Source organism: Pyxicephalus adspersus, chromosome 12 (assembly GCF_032062135.1).
Source record: "Pyxicephalus adspersus chromosome 12, UCB_Pads_2.0, whole genome shotgun sequence".
Classification (NCBI taxonomy): Eukaryota; Metazoa; Chordata; class Amphibia; order Anura; family Pyxicephalidae; genus Pyxicephalus; species Pyxicephalus adspersus.
Window position 1 is genome coordinate 10,375,476 of NC_092869.1, and position 22,180 is coordinate 10,397,655.

The following is a 22,180-nucleotide window of genomic DNA, read 5'->3' on the forward strand; positions in this document are numbered from 1 at the left end:
ATGCCAGCAATGCCTGTGGTTGATATCCCATCCTGAAGAGGATTTTGCATAGGGCAGATTGACCCCAATTCTCCTTACCCATGACCAAGATGTTCGAAGAACAAGATCCTGGAGAAATATGTTAATTCTTATCTATTGATGGGAGTAGAATCTTTAATTTCCTAGATGAGAACCACCTAAAACAGACTAATATACCAGTATTCAGAATGAAAGTAGAGATGATCTTTTGTGTATATCCCCACATGCACCCTGTGAGCACGGATGTTTGCACACACAAAATGCAAAATGGGAAAATGCAAGTTTGTGGGAGCTTACCACCTGTCATTCTAGGCAAAGTGAAACAAACAATTATATATATATACACACATACATACACTCACATTTATCTATAAATATATAGTTCACTGATTCTCGATTCCTAAGATTCTTCTAGATGTTGATAAGGAATCAACTTCAGCAATTAGCAGTTTGTGCCTCTCAATCAATGATCTTTTTGGCTATTTATAAGGGGACATTCTTCCCACTGGCCAGCACTCTTAGTTTGCTGTGAATATAGTAAATATAGTATAGAGTTCCCTGAAAACCTGAAGGTTATTTCAAGGGTTCCCCAGTGTTCTAAACATTGGTATAGTTTCATAGAAATCATTTAGAAAACGTTAATATTAATATATAATATACAAAGTAGAAACCCTATAAGTATCTGTGTTTTTTCCCATTTAATTTACTTTCTACAGCAGCCATGTGACAGTTCTATTATCCTTTGCAGGGCTGTGGGAAATTCTGCAACTCATCACGAATGTATCACAATAGATCAACAGTCGCCAACCTCACAGACCACTAAATTCAGAACTAAATCCTTTAAAATACATTTGTAAAAAAATGATCTTCCTAATGGTGCCTGACAAGGACTGTGGAGGCTGTGATTCATTGATCAGCTCACGGTTAAGTGAAGTATTACTATTGTTACTATTATCATTAGTTGCATTATCTTTGGTATCACTGAAGAAATGAAAAATATTGGTTTGGTTTTTCTCGCTCATTATGGTTTTATTTCATTCCAATCTAAGACCAAACAAGAAATGATAGTTATCAAAGTCAAACTATTTGATGCTATTAAATATAACAGTGAAAGAAAATACACAGTTGAGGTAATACTTCCCTACAAGATCATCTGAGAAATAAAAAAATAAAACAATCAGATGAGAATCGGTATTGGCGGAGCGGGGTGACTGTTGTAATGGTGGAAACAATACTGAAATGTACGGCTCGGTAACGGTTGCCTCATACATCTTAATACTACTCTGAAGTCATGCTGCGCCTGCCTTGTTTTTCCGTCTCTGGTACAATTTGTGAATTTAGTTTAATATGAAAGTTGTCATTCAGAATATAAGAATTTATTAGAATATTATTTTCGTTTTATTAATAATAAAACATAAAAATTGCAAATAATGTCCACATTTTTTGTGGACCACTGATTGGTGAGGCCTGCTATAGATCAAACAACGCAGGTGACCTTGATTTGGCCTTGCATACCCTCCCATAGGACATCTTCATCCATTCTCAATTTCTAAATGGAGCTTTGGGGTTCCATTCACAATGATTGGCACTATGTGGGGTGAAATTCATGTCATCTTAACACATAAGAGGCCGGATGAAGCTCTGAAAGAAAATAACATAAAAGAGCCTCCAGGTTTCTGATGGGAATGTCTGAACTTGTACCGTTCACATTATTATTATTAATAATAATAATAAAAAGGATTTATATAGCACCAACATATAACGCAGCGCTGTACAATAAATAGAGGTTGTAGATGACAGACAGAAACACAGGGGGAGGAGAGGACCCTTCCCCGAAGAGCTTACACTCTAGGAAGATTGATATAGCTTTAGTAAAGATTGTTTATAAAGTAACCTGTGTAACCTCTTCACACTTCCCTCAATGCTTGCCTTATCTATTCCAAACACAACGCTGAAATCATAACATTCCATCCACACAGAAATGACATGCTGGAACGCACGGACTTCCGGTTTCATTGACTAAAATGACGCTTTTAGTCGGCGTCCATAACCAGCCAATCGAAGGAGCTGGATTCAAGTCCCGCCTTCTCGGGTTACCTAGGGGACAGAGCTGAGCTCTGGGTGGTGAGTTCGCTTCTGCTGCCACGTCACCATTGGTGCCGTCAGCTCGGTAGGCGGGGTAAAGGCAGAGAAAGATGGCGTCCTCTATCCGGGAAAAACAGACGGGTGAGAACCGGGCAGAATGACATGAAAGCAGGGAGACCTGTGATGTGTGTGTGGCTGAGGTGATATGAGGGGGGTATGAGGAGTGAGAGGCTTTATATACGGAGACAAGCCAGTCATGTGACAGCTGGGTGTATGTGTGGACAGGTCTGCTTGTACTGTAATGAGAATAGCCAATATTATGCATTGTGCTCAGGTGAAAGAAGCTCACCCACTGCAGCCATAGGAACCGTCCTCAGTCTGATATAAAGACTTCTGTACAAATAAATATAAAGACAGTAGAACATGCGCCAAACTTAGTTATAGCTCAATAAACTTCCTGATCCAAAGCCTCCTCCATTCTGTCTCACCTGCTCCCCCCCACAGACACTGCAGACCACCGTGGGAGGGACTCTGCAATAGCCAATATGGAAACCAATGGGTGTGGTCAGATAATGATTGACAGGCGATACAGATAACCACGCCCTCTATATCTTGTAGATCCTTCATGACAGTGGCAACTGTCCCAGTTCAAGAGCATTGCAGCATTGTTGTCCCACAAGAAGTGCATTACATGGACTTTATTGGCAGGATCAATGGAGACTGCTTATAATGTAATGCTGTAACTAGATTTGAAATGGGAGATAATAATTCTTTGACCTAAACATTTTCAAAGAAAGAAATATTGGGGATTATAGTTTTTTTCTAGTTTTGTCTGAATAGGCAAGCATGTTCCCTGCTAGTATGCTTTAAAGAATGATCAGCAGTCTCTCTGCAGAGGTCCTGCTGAGTCAAACCTCTCTACAGCAAAGCTCATTCTCCCTGATGATTGGAGCACTCAGAAGGACATGTCAAACCTCTGCAGAGAGACCACTGATTCCATACAGATCAAAATACCATCTCTGCACAGAACTTTTTTAGTAGGCTTTCCTACTAAGGCTGTGGCTTTTTTTTTCTAAAGAAAACCAACTTTAATACTCTGTTTTCATGCACCTGGAGTGTTGTAATTTATTCAAACTTCGTTCCAAATCCTGATCCAAATCTGCTTCCAAATCCCGTGGCCTTAGTGCAAGCAAAGGAAGAAGCAGTTGCTGGAATTTCCTGACTGTACGTGGAGAGCAATTTCTAACAGAGATCTGTTATCAGTATCTGCTCTCTGAGATACATCCCATTATTTCTCAATGCAGCAGCCCGTTCATAGAATGCTGGCCACAGTGTGCTCTGTGATTGGAGGAGGGCCGGTCATTGTAATGTATATTTATTATACAAGTAGTCCCTGGGTTAAGGACATCTGACATACGAACCCCTCCTCACAGGGCTTCCCTGCTTGCTGTGTGCAGGATGGAGGCTTGACTGGGGGGAGGGGGCTGTTCACATGACTTGCAGAAGAAATCTTTTGCTAAACACAGAGGTTGTGGGTGATCTTGGGGGGTGGGGGAGCTCTTTTTGCAGCCTCTTTTTAATGACCAAGACAAACTCTACAATTGTTTCTTTTTGCATATTAAAGCACAGCTTGCTCAAGAAGTTATTGAATGTCTAGGCTCCATAAAGATGATTTTTTCCCCTTTATTTGTGATTAATTCACAATGAGGATTTTTTTCTACAGTAACTGACACCATGCTGCCTAATAACATGTTGAGACAAACATCTGTTCTAATTGCATTTATTTAAGTGTATCTATTCCGACTTACAAATTCAACTTAAGAACAAACCTACAGGCCCTATCTTGGGGACTACCTGTAGATCATTGTTTTCCCAGCACGTTTGGTAAACAGTGCTTTGTATATAAATAACATATACATATGTACTGCAGTCATATTTTGCACGGATCACAGTGCTGTTTGCTGTCTTTTGCAGTTGCTTTGAAGCGTATGTTGAATTTTAATGTTCCTCTGGTAAAGAACAGCACAGGCGAGCCAGTATGGAAGGTAAGAGTTGTCTTTTAAATGTATGTTGTGTTCTTCCCCATTCACATTTCATTCTGTCCAACATTTGTACAGATTAACTACTCCCTGACAAGTACCAGCTCCTCCAGCTATCTGCCCTTATGGCCATTGGCCCTAACGGTGGCCCACCATGTTCCAGCTATATTGCTCATTAGATGGAGGGGAGAGCAGGTGTTAGAAGATTCCATTGTTCAAACACTGCCACCTTGTGGCAAAGGACTGAAACTAAGGGATAGTTAGGGCATGTTCACACTAACACTCGCAAAAGATGGTTAACACTGAGACAAATGGATCCATTCACTAGGCCTAATTTATTAAAGTTCTCCAAGGCTGGAGAAGATACACTTTCATCAGTGATGCTGGAGGGGATATGATTCAGCTAATCTCTCCTCATAGCTGAGCTCCTCCATTGCTTTTATTAGTTTAGTTGCCCTTCTCTGCATTCTCTCCAATTCAACAATGTCCTTTTTGTGAACTGGTGCCCAAAACTGGACTGAATATTCCAGATGTGGTCTGACCAATGCTTTGTACAGGGGCAGGATAATGTCTCCATCTCTGCAGTCTATTCCTCTTTTAATACAAGAAAGTACTTTGCTAGCTTTAGATATTGATGATCCACCAGAACCCCCAGATCCTTTTCCATTTCTGACTCCCCCAAATGTATCCCCCCTAGACAGTATGAAGCGTGCATGTTGTTAGCTCCCAAGTGCAAAACATTACATTTTTATATATTAAATGTCATTTGCCACTTGCCTGCCCAATCAAACAGTACATTCAGGTCTGCTTGTAGATTGTAGACATCCTGTATGGACTTAATTCCATTACATAGTTTGGTGTCATCTGCAAACACAGAAATGGTACTTTTAATCCCAAACTCTATATCATTTATAAAGATGGTAAACAGTACAGTTCCCAACACTGAACCCTGGGGTACTGTGATAAGCTTCTGATATATTGCCCCCACAGCAGTTAGTAATAATGGATTTCTCAGTGTTCCTTCTCTTTAGAATCTGAGCACATAAATATATGGGTGTGTTTTTACTAAATTACCTTTTTATCCTCGCTTAATTTCAATAAATATGATTTGTTTTACAGGTACTTATTTACGATCGCTTTGGCCAAGACATCATCTCTCCTCTGCTCTCTGTGAAGGAACTAAGAGATATGGGGGTCACGTTACACTTGTAAGTGTTGGTAATGTTTATGTGCCTCTTTTAATGACAGAGTTCAGGGTGCTGAGGAAACCAACATTCATCTTAAAAGGTCATCAGATGCTGGAAAGGGAAACAATATAGTGAGGTCTTTGGTGTTACCAGGCAGGTTTTCCTGTGCCTAACTGTACAGCCTTGGTGTGCATTAAATAATGTATAGTTTATTAGTGTATTCATTTCAACTTATAAATCTAGCAGGAGGTATATGCTGTTAGGCAAATATAGTTGAACAGATCAAAAGTATACATTATACACAGACACACACATAGATCCATTGGTTATAGTCTTGAAACTATCTATGTTTATTAGCATGTGTTGTATGCATTGTTCTAATGCTTTAATGTGAAGCTACTGTGTTAGAGATAAGGCCTACAGAATACATGAATATACATTTATATTAGATGAGCTGAAATACTTACGAAAAGGTGCTGCCTAGGTCACTGTCAATGTAGATTTCATGATCTCTGCTAAAAGGGTAAATTAACCAGTAGGATTTTCTTCTCAGCAGTGATCTTATGGTGAAGTACCTTGGATCTGTATTTTCTCTAGAAAAGATAAATATTTAGTCTTTACGTTTCCATTCTAGCAAGACTTGCAGTACCATTTTTTTCTGATGTGTGTAAAAGTAAAATATGAAGTGGCATATGATATATTAAAATTTAACTTTAACCTGAATTTAAAATAATAGTAATCAGGCCAGGCCATGGATGGGATCCATGCATTAGTTTCGGGTTATTCGGCCTAAGAACATTTTCAGTAGGTACAGAAAATACATGTGATCTTGCCAGTGTACTAATCATTTCCTGTAAACAGAAAAGACAGCACAAACGCCCTTATCAGCAATATACCATATAATAGAGAAAGGCAGAATTGATTTTAAGTCCAGCCTATGTGACAACCATTTAATTTACAGGACCAACAGGCAGAAATAAGGGAAAGTGGTCTTTTTGAATATTATCATTGCTGATTTGTACAGTTATGTCTTGATTTACACTCAGTCTATTCATCACAACACCATGTTTTTTTTTATTAAGACTTCTACACTCCGATCGGGATGCAATTCCAGATGTTCCAGCTGTGTATTTTGTGATGCCTACTGAGGAGAATGTGGATAGAATATGTCAGGTATGACCTGCATCCTATGAGATTATGTACAGCGAAAAGTTCTCTTTAGCAGGACACAACTTTCTTACCTGAGCGGTTTCCTTTAAGAGGAATTCTGTTTGGTCTTCTGTTTACTGACTGCAGATTGCAATGGAAAATCCCTACATTGGTTATTACTTACACAGGGACCTCCTTCTGCTTTAGTGCTAGCATCATGGAGGAAAGAACTGTATTTGATATTCTTCCCCCCACATTTAATGATGGGTTCTTTCACAGTTTTGGTAGCATGCTGTTCTACTGCATACTGATGTGGGGAAGAAGGTAGTTCTGTATATGCTTGGAAAGTAAAAATATAGGTGAATACTGACACTGAATAGCATCCTTTGTTTAGGTAAAGATTGCACAAAAAGCCCTGATGTTGGGCTAATTTTGTTTTTATTTTTTCCCAATTGCAGGATCTGAGGACCCAGTTGTATGAGTCCTATTACTTAAATTTCATCTCTGCAATCTCTCGCAGTAAATTGGAGGATATAGCAAGTGCAGCACTTACTGCTAATACAGTGGCTCAAGTCTCAAAGGTGAGTTTACCTATTACCTTCGTCTGTTAGTGTGTTTGTCATCTGATTAGCAGCATTAAAAAATGTTTGCCAGTTTTGTTTTCAGGTGGAGTTTGTGAGATTGAATACCGCACCCCTAATTATATTTATCTTTTTTTCAAAATAATACACAAGTTTTAAATTAAAAGGGGTATCTTGGGTACCTCATTTCTGTCTGTCTGTCTCTCTGACAGGACAGAAGCAGGGATTTTTTGTGATGAAGAGATACAGTTTCATAAAAACCCTTTGCACCCAATGCTTCCTGTAGCTTTTAGTTGCTGGCCCTTCACCATTACTAGACATGTAAGGGCTGTCAGAGGAAACCACAATGCACAGCAGGGAACTATGTACTTCACATACCCAAGTGTAACATATGCTGGATATTCTTTAGTAAGCGTATCTCTCCAAAGAACAAGATTAGCAGGCAATGAGATAGCTACTAATTGTTTTCTTATCAGGAACTGATGCAAATCCTGTGACAAATCTGTTGCAAATCATTGTAAAGCTACGTACACACTTCCAATTATTATCGTTGGAAAACGAACGACGAACGTTCATGCACGATATATACGAACGATCGTATAGCACTGATCCTGCACATAGAGTTAACGACACGATCGTTCGTAGATATTGTACACAGTCGTTCGATTGGAACGATAAAAATTGGAAGTGTGTACGCACCTTAAAACCATTGGATTTTGTTGTCAAGATTTGAAATTACAAAGATCTTAAGCTACGTACACACTTCCAATTATTATCGTTGGAAAACGAACGACGAACGATCCTGCACGATATCTACGAACGATCGTATAGCAACGACTTTCCTCGTTCGTCGGCGTCGTTGCTTACTTTTTTACGAACGATTTTTTGCCCAATCGATCGTTCGTTTTGAACGATAAAAATTGGGAGTGTGTACGCACCTTTAGGCCCACACAAACCTTAAGCCCCATACACACGTGCAGTTACCTTTTAGTCCTTTCCAACGACTAAGCACTGCACGGTGCATGAACGAGTGCTGTACATACAACACTGTTGTGCTCTATAGAGAGGAGAGGGGGAAAACGACGGAACGGCACCCCGCTGTGTGCTCTCCCCCTTCCCTTGCATTAGGATTGTTCGTTGTCCATTGTCTGTGGATCTGCCAAGAGGGTCGCTCTTGGACGACGGGCCCTGTACACGCACCAATTTCTCGTCCGATATCGTCCCTGAGCCGATTATCGGACGAGAACCATTGGACGTGTGTATGTAGCTTTAGCAACTAGGTTTGTATTAGATAGGCATCTGATACTGTTTGTATCTTGCTTGGTGAACCAAGAGAAGCCAGGTTGAACTATATATTATGTATGGTTTTACTTGCAATGTGACTATGCAATTCTTTATTACAGGTTTTTGATCAGTACTTAAATTTCATTACATTGGAGGATGACATGTTTGTGCTTTGTAACCAAAACAAAGAGCTAGTATCTTACAGAGGTAAGTTCATGAGATCTTTCAGCTATCCTTTTTAATTCAATTTTTAAAAATGGTTTTGTAGCCCAAGATTGGAATATGTGTTTAAAAGAATAAAGCATTGGCTGAATCTTATCATTCCTTCCCCAGCATTGAATAGACCTGACGTCACTGACACAGAGATGGAAACAATAATGGATACCATAGTTGACAGTCTCTTCTGCTTCTTTGTCACATTAGGTAGGTCTTAAGAAACAATCCATTGCAATACCAATTTATAATCTGATCTCTGGAGCACTTTTACAAGTCTCTTTTTTTTTTTTTTTTTTTTTTTTTTTTTAATCAGATACTAGTTTTATCATTCAAACTCATTGGGCTTTCAGTATTCACATCTCTTTCTCCATCCTGCTCATCAGGAAAGAATCATCATCATCACACTGCTTATTCAGAAATTCGAGCTATATTTAATATAGATAAATGTAAAGTTATGCACTTGGACGCTAACAACATGCATGCTTCATACTGTCTAGGGGGGATACATTTGGGGGAATCAGAAATGGAAAAGGACCTGGGGGTTCTGGTATATCATATCTTATTACCAGCATGCAATGCCAAGCTGCAAAATCTAAAGCTAGTAAAGTACTTCCTTGTATTAAAAGAAGAATAGACTTGAGAGATGGAGATAATTCTGCCCCGGTACAAAGCATTTGTCAGACCACATCTGAAATATGCAGTCTGCGGCTCTGGCCGGTACACCCCCGAGTGAGGTCGGGAGAAGAACCCCGCTGGCGGGACGCACCGACCAGAGCCGCAGAACACGTCCCCGTACAAGTCCCAGGCTTAGGAAAGTGGGCAGGCTGTGTCCCTGGACATAACCCACCCACTCTCTTATCGCAGGCTCAGATCTACAGTGGGCGAGAGTGGGCGGGGCTACGTCACAACGACATCACTATAGGTGAGGTTTCTCCCCCTTTGATTGACACCCGGCTCCCCGCGCATGCGCTGTTAGGAGCCGGTGATTTTAGTGGTCTGTGGAACCAAAATGGTTGGTGACCACTGATATAGAGAATTCTCTTCCTAATACATCTGTGGTAGAATCATGATTATAATATCTTATAACAAGCATGAAGAATAAATGTACGATCAAAGAAAGAATATGTGTAAATGCTGCAGTGCAACAAAGTTGATTGAGAAAAGAGGAAAAGTCTCAGGGCTACTGTTGGACGAGAATCTGACGCATACAGCGGCTGTCCGACATTGTTGATGATGGATCCATCCTAGAGGATCAACAAATGACGCAATGCAAGTGAGAAAGAGAGCGTAGCGTGGTGCCACTCAATCGTTCTCCCCTCTCCATAGAGCAGAATGGCGCTGTATGTACAGCGCTCGTTCATGCATCTTTCAGTCTTTTGTCGTTGGAAAGGATTGTAAAAGATCCTTTCCAAGGACAAAAGCCTAACATACGTACATAGCCTTACTCTTAGTGCATTGAAGTTGACTTCAAAGATAATAAAAAAAAAGCTCTGCCCACATATCAGTGCTTTGAGTTATTATGTGGGTGGAGTGATCAGATAAGTGGTATAAAGTAGAAGACAATAGATTCCTAATAATTTTGTAGTTCTGCAGTTTATGCATCATTTTCCTGTATTTATTCTATGCACGTAATAATGAAGTGATGGTAATGAATTTGCATGTATTGTAAGGGTGGGGTATGGAGATTCTTCAGTAGCTATCCTTTAGGTGTAGCAATGAAATAAAATATTAGAAAGTAAATAAAATATAGGAATAACATGGAACATCTATCTATACCAGAGAATCAACCTAAATTTTTATTAAATAGTAAATGCTATTAATTTACATTTGAAGTTTATCAAATTGTTAATCCCCTAATTTTCTTCCTGTATGCGGCTTTTACCAGAGTTGACTTTCTTGGTTCCTCTCCTAATTAGGTGCTGTACCCATAATAAGATGTGCAAGAGGCAATGCTGCAGAGATGGTGGCAGTGGTGAGAATATTTTTACCATTTAGGCTAATTTTATTCAGCTAAAGATATTCCTAGCATGCCAGGTATTACAGTCTGGATAAATGTGTGATTTGAGAAACATGTTTATTCTATGAGCAAGTTAGCTTGCTCATCCGAGATATTTGTTGTCAAAAAAATCAGACTTTAGAGTTGGAAACTCCTTTATGTAGTTAAAAACCTATGCTTTCCCATTTCCTTTAGATATTTATTAGTGTTGTAAGAGTCATTTTCAGATCTACCGAAATTCCAGCAAGCACTTTGCAATGTATATAGCTAGACTTGGGATGGGTATAGGTGTCAGTGACTGTCTTTCTGGGCAAGTTTTTAATTGTTTGAGCAGTTGTTTTTATGAACCTTTGGTTATCTCCAGTGCTAGTCTTTCAGTTATCACAAGAGATGCTGTAATTTGCTTATTGGTATCTGATTCTATATATTAGCATGTTTTATGGGTCAAGTTCTTACAGTAATTATTCTCTTTCAGAAACTGGACAAGAAGCTACGTGAAAATCTCAGAGATGCCAGAAACAGCCTATTCACTGGAGATAACCTTGGAGCTGGGCAATTCAGGTGGCTGCTATGATGCTGCATTTCTTACATGTTGTTATAAATAACTAGTTCACACTAATAATTTTACACCCGCAGATTTGTTTTTCTTTTAAGTAGTTACTTTAGTTATAATTAATATTTAGTTATTCAGGAAGAAAGTCGAAGGAAATGATCAGATGGGACTGAAAAAGTAAGGAAAATGTTTGCAGAGGAGAGGAGAACAGAGTGGGCGTGGATAGAGACAGAGAAGATTGAATAGAGAGCAGAGTGGTGGGTGGAAGTGAAGAGCAGTGTTTTCATAGGGAATATTGTAGCAATAATAGAAATGTGAGTGATCCCGCTGTGATGGAGTATATGCTATGATATATTGTAAAGCAAAATCATCACAGAGGGAAGGCAAGGAAGCATTCAGTCAGATTATAGACAATTTAACCTTAAAGTAAACCAATCACTGAGAAATCATAAAAGGTGCCATTGCTAACTCGTTTAAAATAATTAATTTGCCTTGATAAAAGCTGATCTTTTGGTTTTAGTAATGCATGCTGCTTATAGTGTAGAAAGTTGTGTGGCAATTAGCTGATCACATGAGCTGCATATATACATTTTTTTACATGTTGAAAGCTTCTACAATCTAATCAAATATATAACATATATTTAGTGAATGATATTAGAGAATTCTTCTTGTAACAAAATCTTTTTTTGATTTGTTCTTGTCAGCTTCCAGAGGCCTTTATTAGTTCTTGTGGACAGAAACATAGACCTTGCAACTCCTCTGCACCACACATGGACTTACCAGGCACTGGTCCATGATGTTCTAGTGAGTATTTGCACTTGAAATTCTAAATTATTATGAACAACACTTAGGTAGGGTGGTTAATTCCAAACCGGACTGTAACTTTGTGGTCATAGTGAACTTAATAAGATGAAAGTATGAGGTCAAATGCTTTTCTTATAACAAGCTTATTTGTTATTAATAATTGCAAAGAAAAACATCTTATTTTCAAAGTTTTAAATAGGTTAGTTTTACATTTTGTCACGCTCTTTAATTTTATAATTGAAATCATTGTAGTTTGGAGTTTTTGTGTATTTTTAAGTACTTGAATCGTGTACCATGTTAGCCATTGATTAATTTAGAGTCTGTAGTTCAAGTAATACCTTTTACTGGCTAACTTGAAATATTAAAAAATCCTTTGGAGTTCGCCAAGAATCCTTTACATTACTTTACAGAGTTTGCCAAGAATCTTCTACTAGTACATGCCTGAAAAAGGGATCACAGCAGATATATCCATATCATTTTATTTTTAAAATTATCCATTTTATACAGCGCACAACACCTATGCAGAATCACAATTATATTCAGCCCTGTTGTGTCAGCTTAGAAAGTATATTTTATTCCTATATGGCCTTTTTATTTAATATCTTTATTCATGCATTACAATAACTAATTTACCTAGTAGAACAACTATTAGTTTTCAGTTTTCCTTTTTAAACTGAATTTTAAAACTAAAATTGGTGGAACAGAGGGTGAAAGGAATATGAAACTCTCATATATAACCTGGCTCAGTTCTTCGTATCTGAACATTTCTTAGGCTGCACAATATACACAGCTGAACAGTGGTAAGACATCTCCCTTTAGTTTACCAGGTCACAATATTACCTTGTGGACTGTCGGATATAAAGTAAAGATACGAGTGTAAACATCCTTTTTTTGCATTCCTAAATGTAAAAACAGACGTATCAACCTATTTATCACAATGAGACATGTCAACATGTTGGGTACTCTGTGCAAAATTAAGTCTTCCATTTCTTGATTGTAACCCAGTTGTAGCATTGGGGTGTAGGGTGATGGTAAAACTGGCTTACACATGTCTACCTATTGCTGCATCTCCCAATGGCTCCATCTTTTAAACATTTATGGGTAAAATGTGTGAACTTCACAAATCTCAAAAAAAACAACTTTAGAGATGGGGGTAACAAATCAAAGGATTTTGATTCACCAGACACCTGGTGAATCCATGTTGCTTGTCTTTATAGTAGGGTAACACAAACATGTAAAATTATCAGAGCATGTTTGTTTTACCCCAATATATCAGTCATGTGCTGGATGGTAGTGTTCATATTATGTGTGCATTAGGATACTTATATTCTGATTTTAGAGCCAAATTATGTGCTTATTGCAAATGCAAAAATGCCACTATTTTCTCTAAGTGCTAAATTCTGGAGAGGTAAGAACTCAGGCACCAACAGGTTATTCCATTTATCAGCTTCTTTTTCTCTTCAACAGTAGTTTTATTCTAAATTCACCCACTAGTTCATACAGTATATGATATTGGTCTTAATAATGTGAGTTTAGTGCTATTCTGTCATGGACACATTGGGTCTGATTTATTAAAGCTCTCCAAGGCTGGAGAGCTCAGTGATCCAGCAAACCTGGAATGGATTTGGTCTAGGATTCAAAACATTTTCTAGCAAATACCAAATGACTTTGAAGAAAACGGTTCCAGGTTTCCTGGATCACCCGAGTTCAGTGATGAAAGTGTATCCTCTCCAGCCCTTGAGAGCTTTAATAGCTCAGGTCCATTTTTTTTTGGGTGCTCTTATCTTTTTATATTACTCTACCAACTGATTCATTATCTGTAAAACTTATGTAAAAAATGTTTTACATTGTCTGTAGTGCTTCTCCCCCATTTAATAAAGACATTTCCTTTCTAGAAGTATTATTGTACTGTAGCAGCCCTTTGGTTAGAACCCTCAGGGATTACAACTACCATCATACATCTTCCACTAGGGGTCGCCGTCTGCCTTGTCTTGAACTGAAACGTGCAGAACCACAGAATACAATAGCAATACCAATATAACATTTCCAAGGATGCTGTGCAAGACTAAAGGCAGCAAATGTAACTTTTACATACATTTTAGATCACTCAAGTGCTTTGAGATAAATGATTATTTATAAAACATGACAATTTTTTGCTTTTGTGAGCTCCCTTTAATCATTTAAATGGTTTGCTGTTGCCATGAGTTTCTTTGATAGCAGATAAACACTGTACTGTCTGTAGTTTGTAGCTAATGCCAGCAACATATAAACCATTAAGGCCACGTAGACTTCAATTTTTAGAAGAACATGTACAGTTTTACAAAAAACTATTTATGTATTTGCAAGTATTGCAGCAATTTTTAGGCAGCTTTGTTGATGGTTTACATGGTGCCTGTGCTTTTTTCAAGCTTACCACTGCCTGTGCCCCCTAAAGACCTTATGTTTAAACATCCTGAGACATCATAAACTAGACCGTGGCAGCATAGTGCCTAATAACCTCCATGCATGCAATTTAAATAAAAAAAAATTCACTACAATTGAAATTTAATTCCAATTAGGCTTAGCAGAAAACAGAACTGGGGTTGAACTTGTTGGGCAGCAGTGTTAGTTCTTGTCCCTACAATCTCGCTAGATTTCTGGGTGCAATATGTGTAGGCTTAGCGGCAGTCAGTTGTGTGACATACAGCTGTCCTGTTGGATTGTACTTTCACATGACAGCATAGACAATAGACACAAACAGGGCCAAATCGCTCCTAAAAGTGGAAGTGGCCTAAATACAAGCAGCGCCAATGTGAATTTCATTGGATGAGTTGATAATACTTAGCAACCAGCAACTGTTGAACCAATAAACATTGTTGTAGAGTAGGTAATGTACAACACAATGCATCAGTCAGGACTGAAAAGCAAATAAGAGAGCATAAATTGTGCAGCAGTCAGAATTATGTAACTATGTAATATACCATAGTGTATACATTGCGGCGGTCTGACTTATGCAATGTGTAACAGTGTATAGAGAGCAGCAGTCAGGGTTATGTAACATCAAGTGCACAGCCAGGGCAATGTCATGTTCAACACTGCAAAAGCCAGCCAGGACTTTGTCATTTTAACTCGTCGTACATTGTAGTCAGTCCACCCCTTTCTCTGTGGTCAGTTTGCCCCCTTTATAACAATCAACATATCTACCTTTATGTCAGTCAATAGACACCCCTATATAACGTAATTGTGCATCTATTTATAGTGATCAGCCTATGCTCCCTTATGGTGCTCAGGATGTGCTCCATAGGTGCAAGTTACTGATGGTCAAGGTGATTTGCTCCGTAAGTAGTCATGCTGGAACAAGGGCATATGCCTCCTGGTGCTGGGGTCCAGTGACTCCTGTAGTTGACAGCCCCCCACACGCCTGTATATGCATTAGGCAAGAGGACATCTTCATTTGTCAATTCCTATTTACTGACTTCCAAAATTACATTATGATACTTATTTTTAACCCCCACACCTCTTTTTTGTTAATTTTGAATAAATAGGTAACCCACTAATAGTAAATATAAAAAACATTGCTTTAAATGCAGCATTCACCACGTCTCCCTTAGTATCCCCTGTGTATTCATCTATTCTGTAATGTAGAGCCAGTCCTCTTTCAGGTTGATTAAAAAACCCATTATCATTTAATCCAATTCTTTTAATGAAGGGCATTTTGTACCCAGCCTTTGGTTGGGTGTCACCTTGACATCATAAATCTCAAAGTATGGTGAGGCAGTGACATCCTTACATCAGTGTTACTGTCTGCTCTAAAGACCACCAAGTGTTTGAGAAGACCAGCCTAAAGACTTGAATACAGGTAAGTATGAAATACATTTTTTGGGATGGTGGTAGTGGGTGAATTTGTCTTTTAAGCTTCCCAAATACATTTTGAGCTGCCCCGACTCTCTGGAATGGTTTTCCTCATCCTTTATGGGCTTGCTCCGACTTTCTACTTATTTAAAATGGCACTCAAAACCCATTTTTTCAAACTTGCCTACCCATCTTCTTCTGTCTCCTAAACCCTCACTACTTCTATCACTCCATATCTCCCCTCCTATTGTGTGTTACTTCCCTCACCTTCTAGATTTTAATCCCTTCTGGACAGGGTCCTCTGCTGCTCCTGTGTCACTGTCTATATCTCTGGTATTTGCAACCCCTATTTAATGTACAGCGCTGCATTATATGTTGGCGCTATATAAATCCTGTTTTTTAATATGCCCCCTGTACCTGCACCTGGTAAATGGGCAGCACCATTCAATACAGTTGGGCCAGCCTGGTTTAAAATCTGGCTCCTCCTTTTACTTCAAGCCAGTTTTCTGCTGTGTAGGAGATTGCCAGGAGCTATGAATCATAATTTTAGGTACATACACAAGCAATGTTTTTTTTTTTTTCATTTACACATAACTGTAAATATTGGTCATACCTTTATTAGTAACATTTGTACCATATATATATATATATATATATATATATATATATATATATATATTTATATTATTTTCCTTTCAAGTGCAAAGCCTGAAAAATATTTAAATGCAATACATTTCTAACACAAAAAAATCACATTGTATTCATTCCTGTTTTAATAAAGTTTTATCCTCAACCAAGCAATAGATATAGACCACCAGCATTTATATCAAGCTTTTTCTCTAGAAGTATACAAACAATAAATGTGAATACTAGCATGCCTTGTATTGTCCTTGTAATTGTTTAATTTAGGAATTGTGTAAATCCCCTTTAAGTCCATGTTACCTGTGGTTCTTCCTTACCATTCAGCCTTATCATTGGTGTTATCTGCCTAAAAGGCGTTCTGAAAGGTTTCTACATGTCTGGAGTATAAGATTCATTGTCTGTGTGGGTGGGGTATTATCTGTCCGAGCTCTGTATGTGAGTAAGCAGGGCACTATAAACCATTTGCCACATTTGAAATGTGATAGAGGCTGACAGAGAACATACCCTCCTTTGGTGTTCACATGTAAAATAGTAATAAGATGACTGCTAGAGAAAAATCTTTGGTATTGAGCAAAGCACGATCCAGAAGGACCACGGGGAGAAATGGAGTGTATGGAATCCAGACAGGAAAACTTGCACAGCTCTTCTTGCTGGGGCTGTGCACTTATGTGTCCACATTGCTGTAAAATATTCAGGTTTAATACTGTAACTTTGTAAAATACAAAGATACTTTATTAATAATGGTGCATATGCTGTTTTTGGAGTATGTTAGCTGCTCTGCCATCATCATTATCCCAGTTTTGTACTATATGTACCAGACTTTTGGCCAAATTCAAGACAGCAGTGAAAATAAAGCTTACAGTTCCAAAGCTCTTTCTTTGGCATAATAATCACTTTCTTTCCCATCTACCGTAATAAAATTTGCCATCAGTTTCAAAACATTTCCGAACCAGGCTGTGCTTTTATCTTGTTTAAACCTGAGTTGTCTCTTGATTTGGATTCATATTCATTGTAGCCCCTTTCAGTCTGATATTATAGAATGGCTTAGCTTACTGCCTTCTTTACTTTTTGTCTGTCATAGTAAACATTTACCAAGGCATAGATTTCAACTGTTTTTAGGAGACCGAAGATAGGAGAAATAAATACGCATCTATTTAGGAAAACATCAGATGTGTTATTTTCCACAATATTCAATGAGTTTTGTGGTTTAGATTCTGCCATCCAGGAATATTAATCTGCCAACACTATCAACCTGCCAGGGCTGAAGGTCCTCTATTGTTATAGTGTTACATGCTTCTACTATTGCTCATAGAAGAGGTAAATGTTAAACAAACTTCTTTTTTCTAAGCTTTAATAAATGCCCGGTTTTAAAAGTGTCTAAAAGTAAACCAGCCTGACATAAACACATATCTTGTCCCGTGTATATAAGATCAATTGTTCTCTGAACATTAGATCAGCTCATTATAACATAAGATCAATCTCCCAACATTTATAATCACCCTCTTGGACCTTTCCACTTTTATTAGCGTTAAAGGCTAAAGTGAATTTAGTTGTGGTTTGATGACCCTGATCTACAGTGACTGGTCCATTATTTAAAACCTTTTTTTACATTTGCAAATAAAAAGCTGAGATGTCTTCATTAACATAGATATTCACCTTCATTGCTGTGAAACCACTAAATATATTATGGTGCAACTATTTTAAAAGTAACATAAAAGTTGCATCCAATTTGTACAAAGAATGTCACATGGTCTCAGAATAAATCAGTGTGTTTCTGGAAAGTCCCATAGCTTGTTGGTGAACATACATTATGAAGCTGACAAAGCAAGCACTGAATACAATTCTGGGAAAGAAAGAAAAGAAATCCCAAACTTTGAACATTCTTGGACAATCCCATAAACAAAAAAATAAAATGAAAATAATTTGCACAGCTATGAACCTGTAATAAACAGTCCACCAATTCTCTATTACAAGAGAGGGAAAGGTTAAGAGAAAGAGTCAATGATCAGTATAAAGCAGTGGTATAGTTGCACAACTAGTATGGCAGAGCTATGTCTTGGGCACTTCATAAAGCTGAGCTTTATTTAGGACAAACTGGAAGAAAGCCATTGCTAATAGGAAATCCATCTCTGCTCATTAGGTTCCACCCTTCTAACACTTTCACCATCATGGGTTAATTATTTTGTGTTCTTCTATGTAAGCATATATTTATGGTGCTGGTGTTTATTGCATACTGTGGACCTTTACATGTGCCAAACCATCAGATTTTCAGTGTATTTGGGATAAAATGCTTTGTTAGTTAGGGTGATCAGAAGCTGACAAATTAAGGGACAGAATGTCTTTGTAGAAGTTTAGGTTTTTCATTTGTGTTTGTTGACATATGGATGTGGAGCAAAAATAACTTTTGCATCTTTATCTGTTGTAGGACTTTCATCTTAACAGAGTCAATCTAGAAGAGACATCAGCAGCAGAAAGTAGCCCCTCTGGAGCCCGTCCAAAGAAGAAGAACATAAAGTCATATGATCTTACTGTGTCCGATAAGTTCTGGCAAAAGCATAAAGGCAGGTGTGTTGAGATATACTGCTTCCATGTAAATACCTTCTTTTTAAGATGTACATACTGTACTTTCCTATGCTTAGAGAAGGATTTTCTCTGGCTCGACGTACCCAAGTCTGACTAGCAATGGTAAATGAAATCTAAGATCCATCTTTGATTTTCCCATAGCCCCTTTCCTGAAGTTGCTGAATCAGTGCAGCAAGAGCTAGAATCCTACCGCAATCAAGAAGATGAAGTTAAACGACTCAAAACTATAATGGTAAGAAGATTTCCATCACTATCTTTGTAATGTAGAGTGGGTTTTAATTTTAGTAACACATTGTTGCTGTTTGAGACCATTTCAAAATAAATGTTGTATAGGAATAGCATTGGCATTTACCATAAGGTTAACTTCTGTGACAAATGTAGTTCAAAAAGTAGACCTAGATATGTAGCCAAGCGCAGTTTGTATATCTCTACTTTTTTGTTTTTAAAATCTAGCTTAGCCAAGTCTCTGTCTACCTCTTGCTTATCCTTATTGATCATTAAGGCAGAAAAACCCATTACATGATCCACAATACAAGGTGGAAAGCTGGTTATACACTAAAAGTGTAGAATCAGTTCAACCAATTGACTTATTGTGGTTCTTCTTTTACCTTTTCCACTCTGTACTGTACAGTGAATTGACAGGGGTTAAAATCAAATTCAAGTAAAGAGTTGTCTTTCTAACCAATACTGATCTTGTTTTTTCTCCAGGGACTGGAAGGGGAAGATGAAGGTGCAATCAGCATGTTGTCTGACAATACAGCCAAGCTAACATCCGCTGTCAGGTAAGCACAGCTTTTTGGCATTGAAACCCATTTTACCTTTTTTTGCTTTCTGTAGATTGGACTTTGAGTTCAGAAAGTAGGTTTGATTTAGTCTGAAGTTGCATGTGGGTACTGTATCTGTGAATGAGTGTTTCAGATAAAAGTGGAACAGCTTCTTTGAAATCAAACAGGGAAAATCTGAGTGTGAGACAAATGTGAGTTATTATTTGACTTGTCCTACTTATTCCCAGAAACATATATTGAAGTCTGACTACAGATAGCATAAGGTATGTGCGACTTTAACTGTCTTATTTTTGTTCTGTCTTAAAAGCTCGCTCCCCGAACTCTTGGAGAAGAAGAGACTTATAGACCTACACACTAATGTAGCCACTGCTGTGCTGGAACATATCAAGGTCAGTTGTCAACTTAATATGCATACACATACATAATGTAGACAGTGCCAAGTTATTTTATTTTCTAAATTTGTAATAGGGTACGTGTGTGGAATGAATAGAAGACTGATATTTCTTTTTAGGCTGGCCACTCACAGGGTAATCCTATTATTCACAATCAGATCAATTGAGATTCCAAACTTTGAACTCTTTCAAAAATGCTTTGCTTTGTACAGCATGCAATATGGTGATATCTCACGTATGTGAGAAGAAACTTAACCTGCATGTATTGTACAATTCTGCAAAGAAAAAGATGCACCCCTGTGGGTTACTTAGTAAATTGGACAGCAATAAACTAATGTGGAATGTTTAAGCTTATTGTTGGCTTATTTATTACATGTTATGTTTAAACATTGGTCATTATTCCTCAACACTGCTTGACGTCCCCTGCTAGTACATTCAGTTATAATGTATCTCCAGTCACTGCCTTATTCTTGTATGATCCAGAGGTCAAAGACTGATAGCCCAACATCTGCAAAATTGCACTAGGTTTGATAATATTCATGGTCTTGATTAGCCTTTCTCAACCTTTTTACCCAAGAAGAACCCTTGGAATAAATTTGGGGTCTCAGGTAACTGATAAAATTAATTTGAGCGTTGGTGGCAAGAATGCCTAAATTACAATGATAAAAAGGAAAAAACCTGACTGACTATGCCAAATAGCGTTCAAACTAGAACTGTTGAGGTATATCATTAATTACGTCAATCATTCAAATTTCAGGGAATCCCCAACAACCAGTGGAGGAATTGTAGGGTTCCACAGAACCCTGTTTGAGAATGGCTGGTTTAGATGTTTCAGACTTTCTATTTTGTAGGATCTCCATGTTATTGACTGAGTTCACTCCTATCCAAACAATTATTATGATTTGAATGAATTTCATGGATCTGCTAATGTCTATTATTACTGCCAGCAAAAATTTACTGAAGCAGTCTGTCCAACATATATTGTTGCATGCAAAAATCTTTTGCCAACATGGTATACCAAAAAACCTACATATGGTTTGTTTAAGTCTTACTATGCTATGGAATATTGTTTTCCTGTGGTCGCTTCTTGCTGGCCATGCTGACGATTAGCCTTGTCTAGGAGGTGTGGTTCAGAATCTGCATGCTAGTGTGTCATACCTACCTACCTTATATCATTGTCTCTCTCATCTTTTTAAAACATTCTACACTTCCACGTGATTGTCTGTAGTCTTGAGGCAACAATGTCGTATGCCAGTTTAATAGAACGACTGCATGACATTCCAGTTTCTTTGGAGAGTCCACAAGTAGTCAGAACACCCCTATTATGTAAAATAGCACAGGCACAAAGTAGAATCTACTGATTGTGTTGGCTGACATTTTGATTTTTGATTATGTCAGCATTATATGGATTATGTTGGCCTTACATTTTTAAGGCTGTGTCAATATGGCACTGATTTTTCTCTGGATATTTTTATTATATTTGTTGTTGATTTTTGCCCTCCAAGTGCAAAATTAATTGCAATCTTGCATTCAAATGAAAAAGATTTAATAGTCTTGGTCTAGGAGGTTTTTTCCTCCTAAACCTGAGAGACCATCGCTGCATTGTGCTTCTACACTGATGTTGTCAGACTTAATGCATCATTAGTTTTATTTCAAATATCAAAATTGTATTAAGACATCTGTAAGGAAAATATAACCCTCAAAATATCACAACAGCAGAAGAAAACATGGCACATTCTCAAGTTCTTCAGAAGCTTTAAACCTTATTCATAAATGAAGCATTTTGGATTAGATAACATTCAGGAAAGCGATGGTCGTAAAACAAAAAATAGGAAAATGAGAGACAGATGATCTGTATCATGTTGCCAGTGTAGCACTTCGGCACAGGAAGCTGCAAATGTCCTTTTGCTCAGGGAAACATAATACAACTCCCTGCCTGATGGTTTGTGTGTCAGCTCTAATTGCCTATCCCAGTTATTCTTATGTTTTTCGATGGAGATTTTGGTTTGCCTAATTTGTTTGTCAAATAAACTGT

The 22,180-nt window shown here is 37.9% G+C and overlaps 1 protein-coding gene across 2 annotated transcripts in view; it reads left to right on the top strand.

Moving 5' to 3' along the window:
- The first annotated feature begins 2,105 nt into the window (after positions 1-2,105).
- Positions 2,106-22,180, top strand: part of SCFD1 (sec1 family domain containing 1) — a 59,082-nt gene continuing 39,007 nt past the window's right edge. For both annotated transcript variants that reach the window (XR_011923135.1, XM_072429095.1), the window contains exons 1-14: positions 2,106-2,244; positions 4,078-4,148; positions 5,262-5,350; positions 6,412-6,502; positions 6,937-7,059; positions 8,463-8,550; positions 8,677-8,766; positions 10,476-10,531; positions 11,031-11,116; positions 11,813-11,912; positions 18,811-18,950; positions 19,110-19,200; positions 19,677-19,750; positions 20,061-20,142. Coding sequence is in view for 1 of the 2 variants with exons in the window: in XM_072429095.1 (XP_072285196.1) it covers positions 2,214-2,244; positions 4,078-4,148; positions 5,262-5,350; positions 6,412-6,502; positions 6,937-7,059; positions 8,463-8,550; positions 8,677-8,766; positions 10,476-10,531; positions 11,031-11,116; positions 11,813-11,912; positions 18,811-18,950; positions 19,110-19,200; positions 19,677-19,750; positions 20,061-20,142 (1,212 nt within the window). In the remaining variant the exon portion in view is untranslated. The remainder of the gene's footprint in view (positions 2,245-4,077; positions 4,149-5,261; positions 5,351-6,411; positions 6,503-6,936; positions 7,060-8,462; positions 8,551-8,676; positions 8,767-10,475; positions 10,532-11,030; positions 11,117-11,812; positions 11,913-18,810; positions 18,951-19,109; positions 19,201-19,676; positions 19,751-20,060; positions 20,143-22,180) is intronic.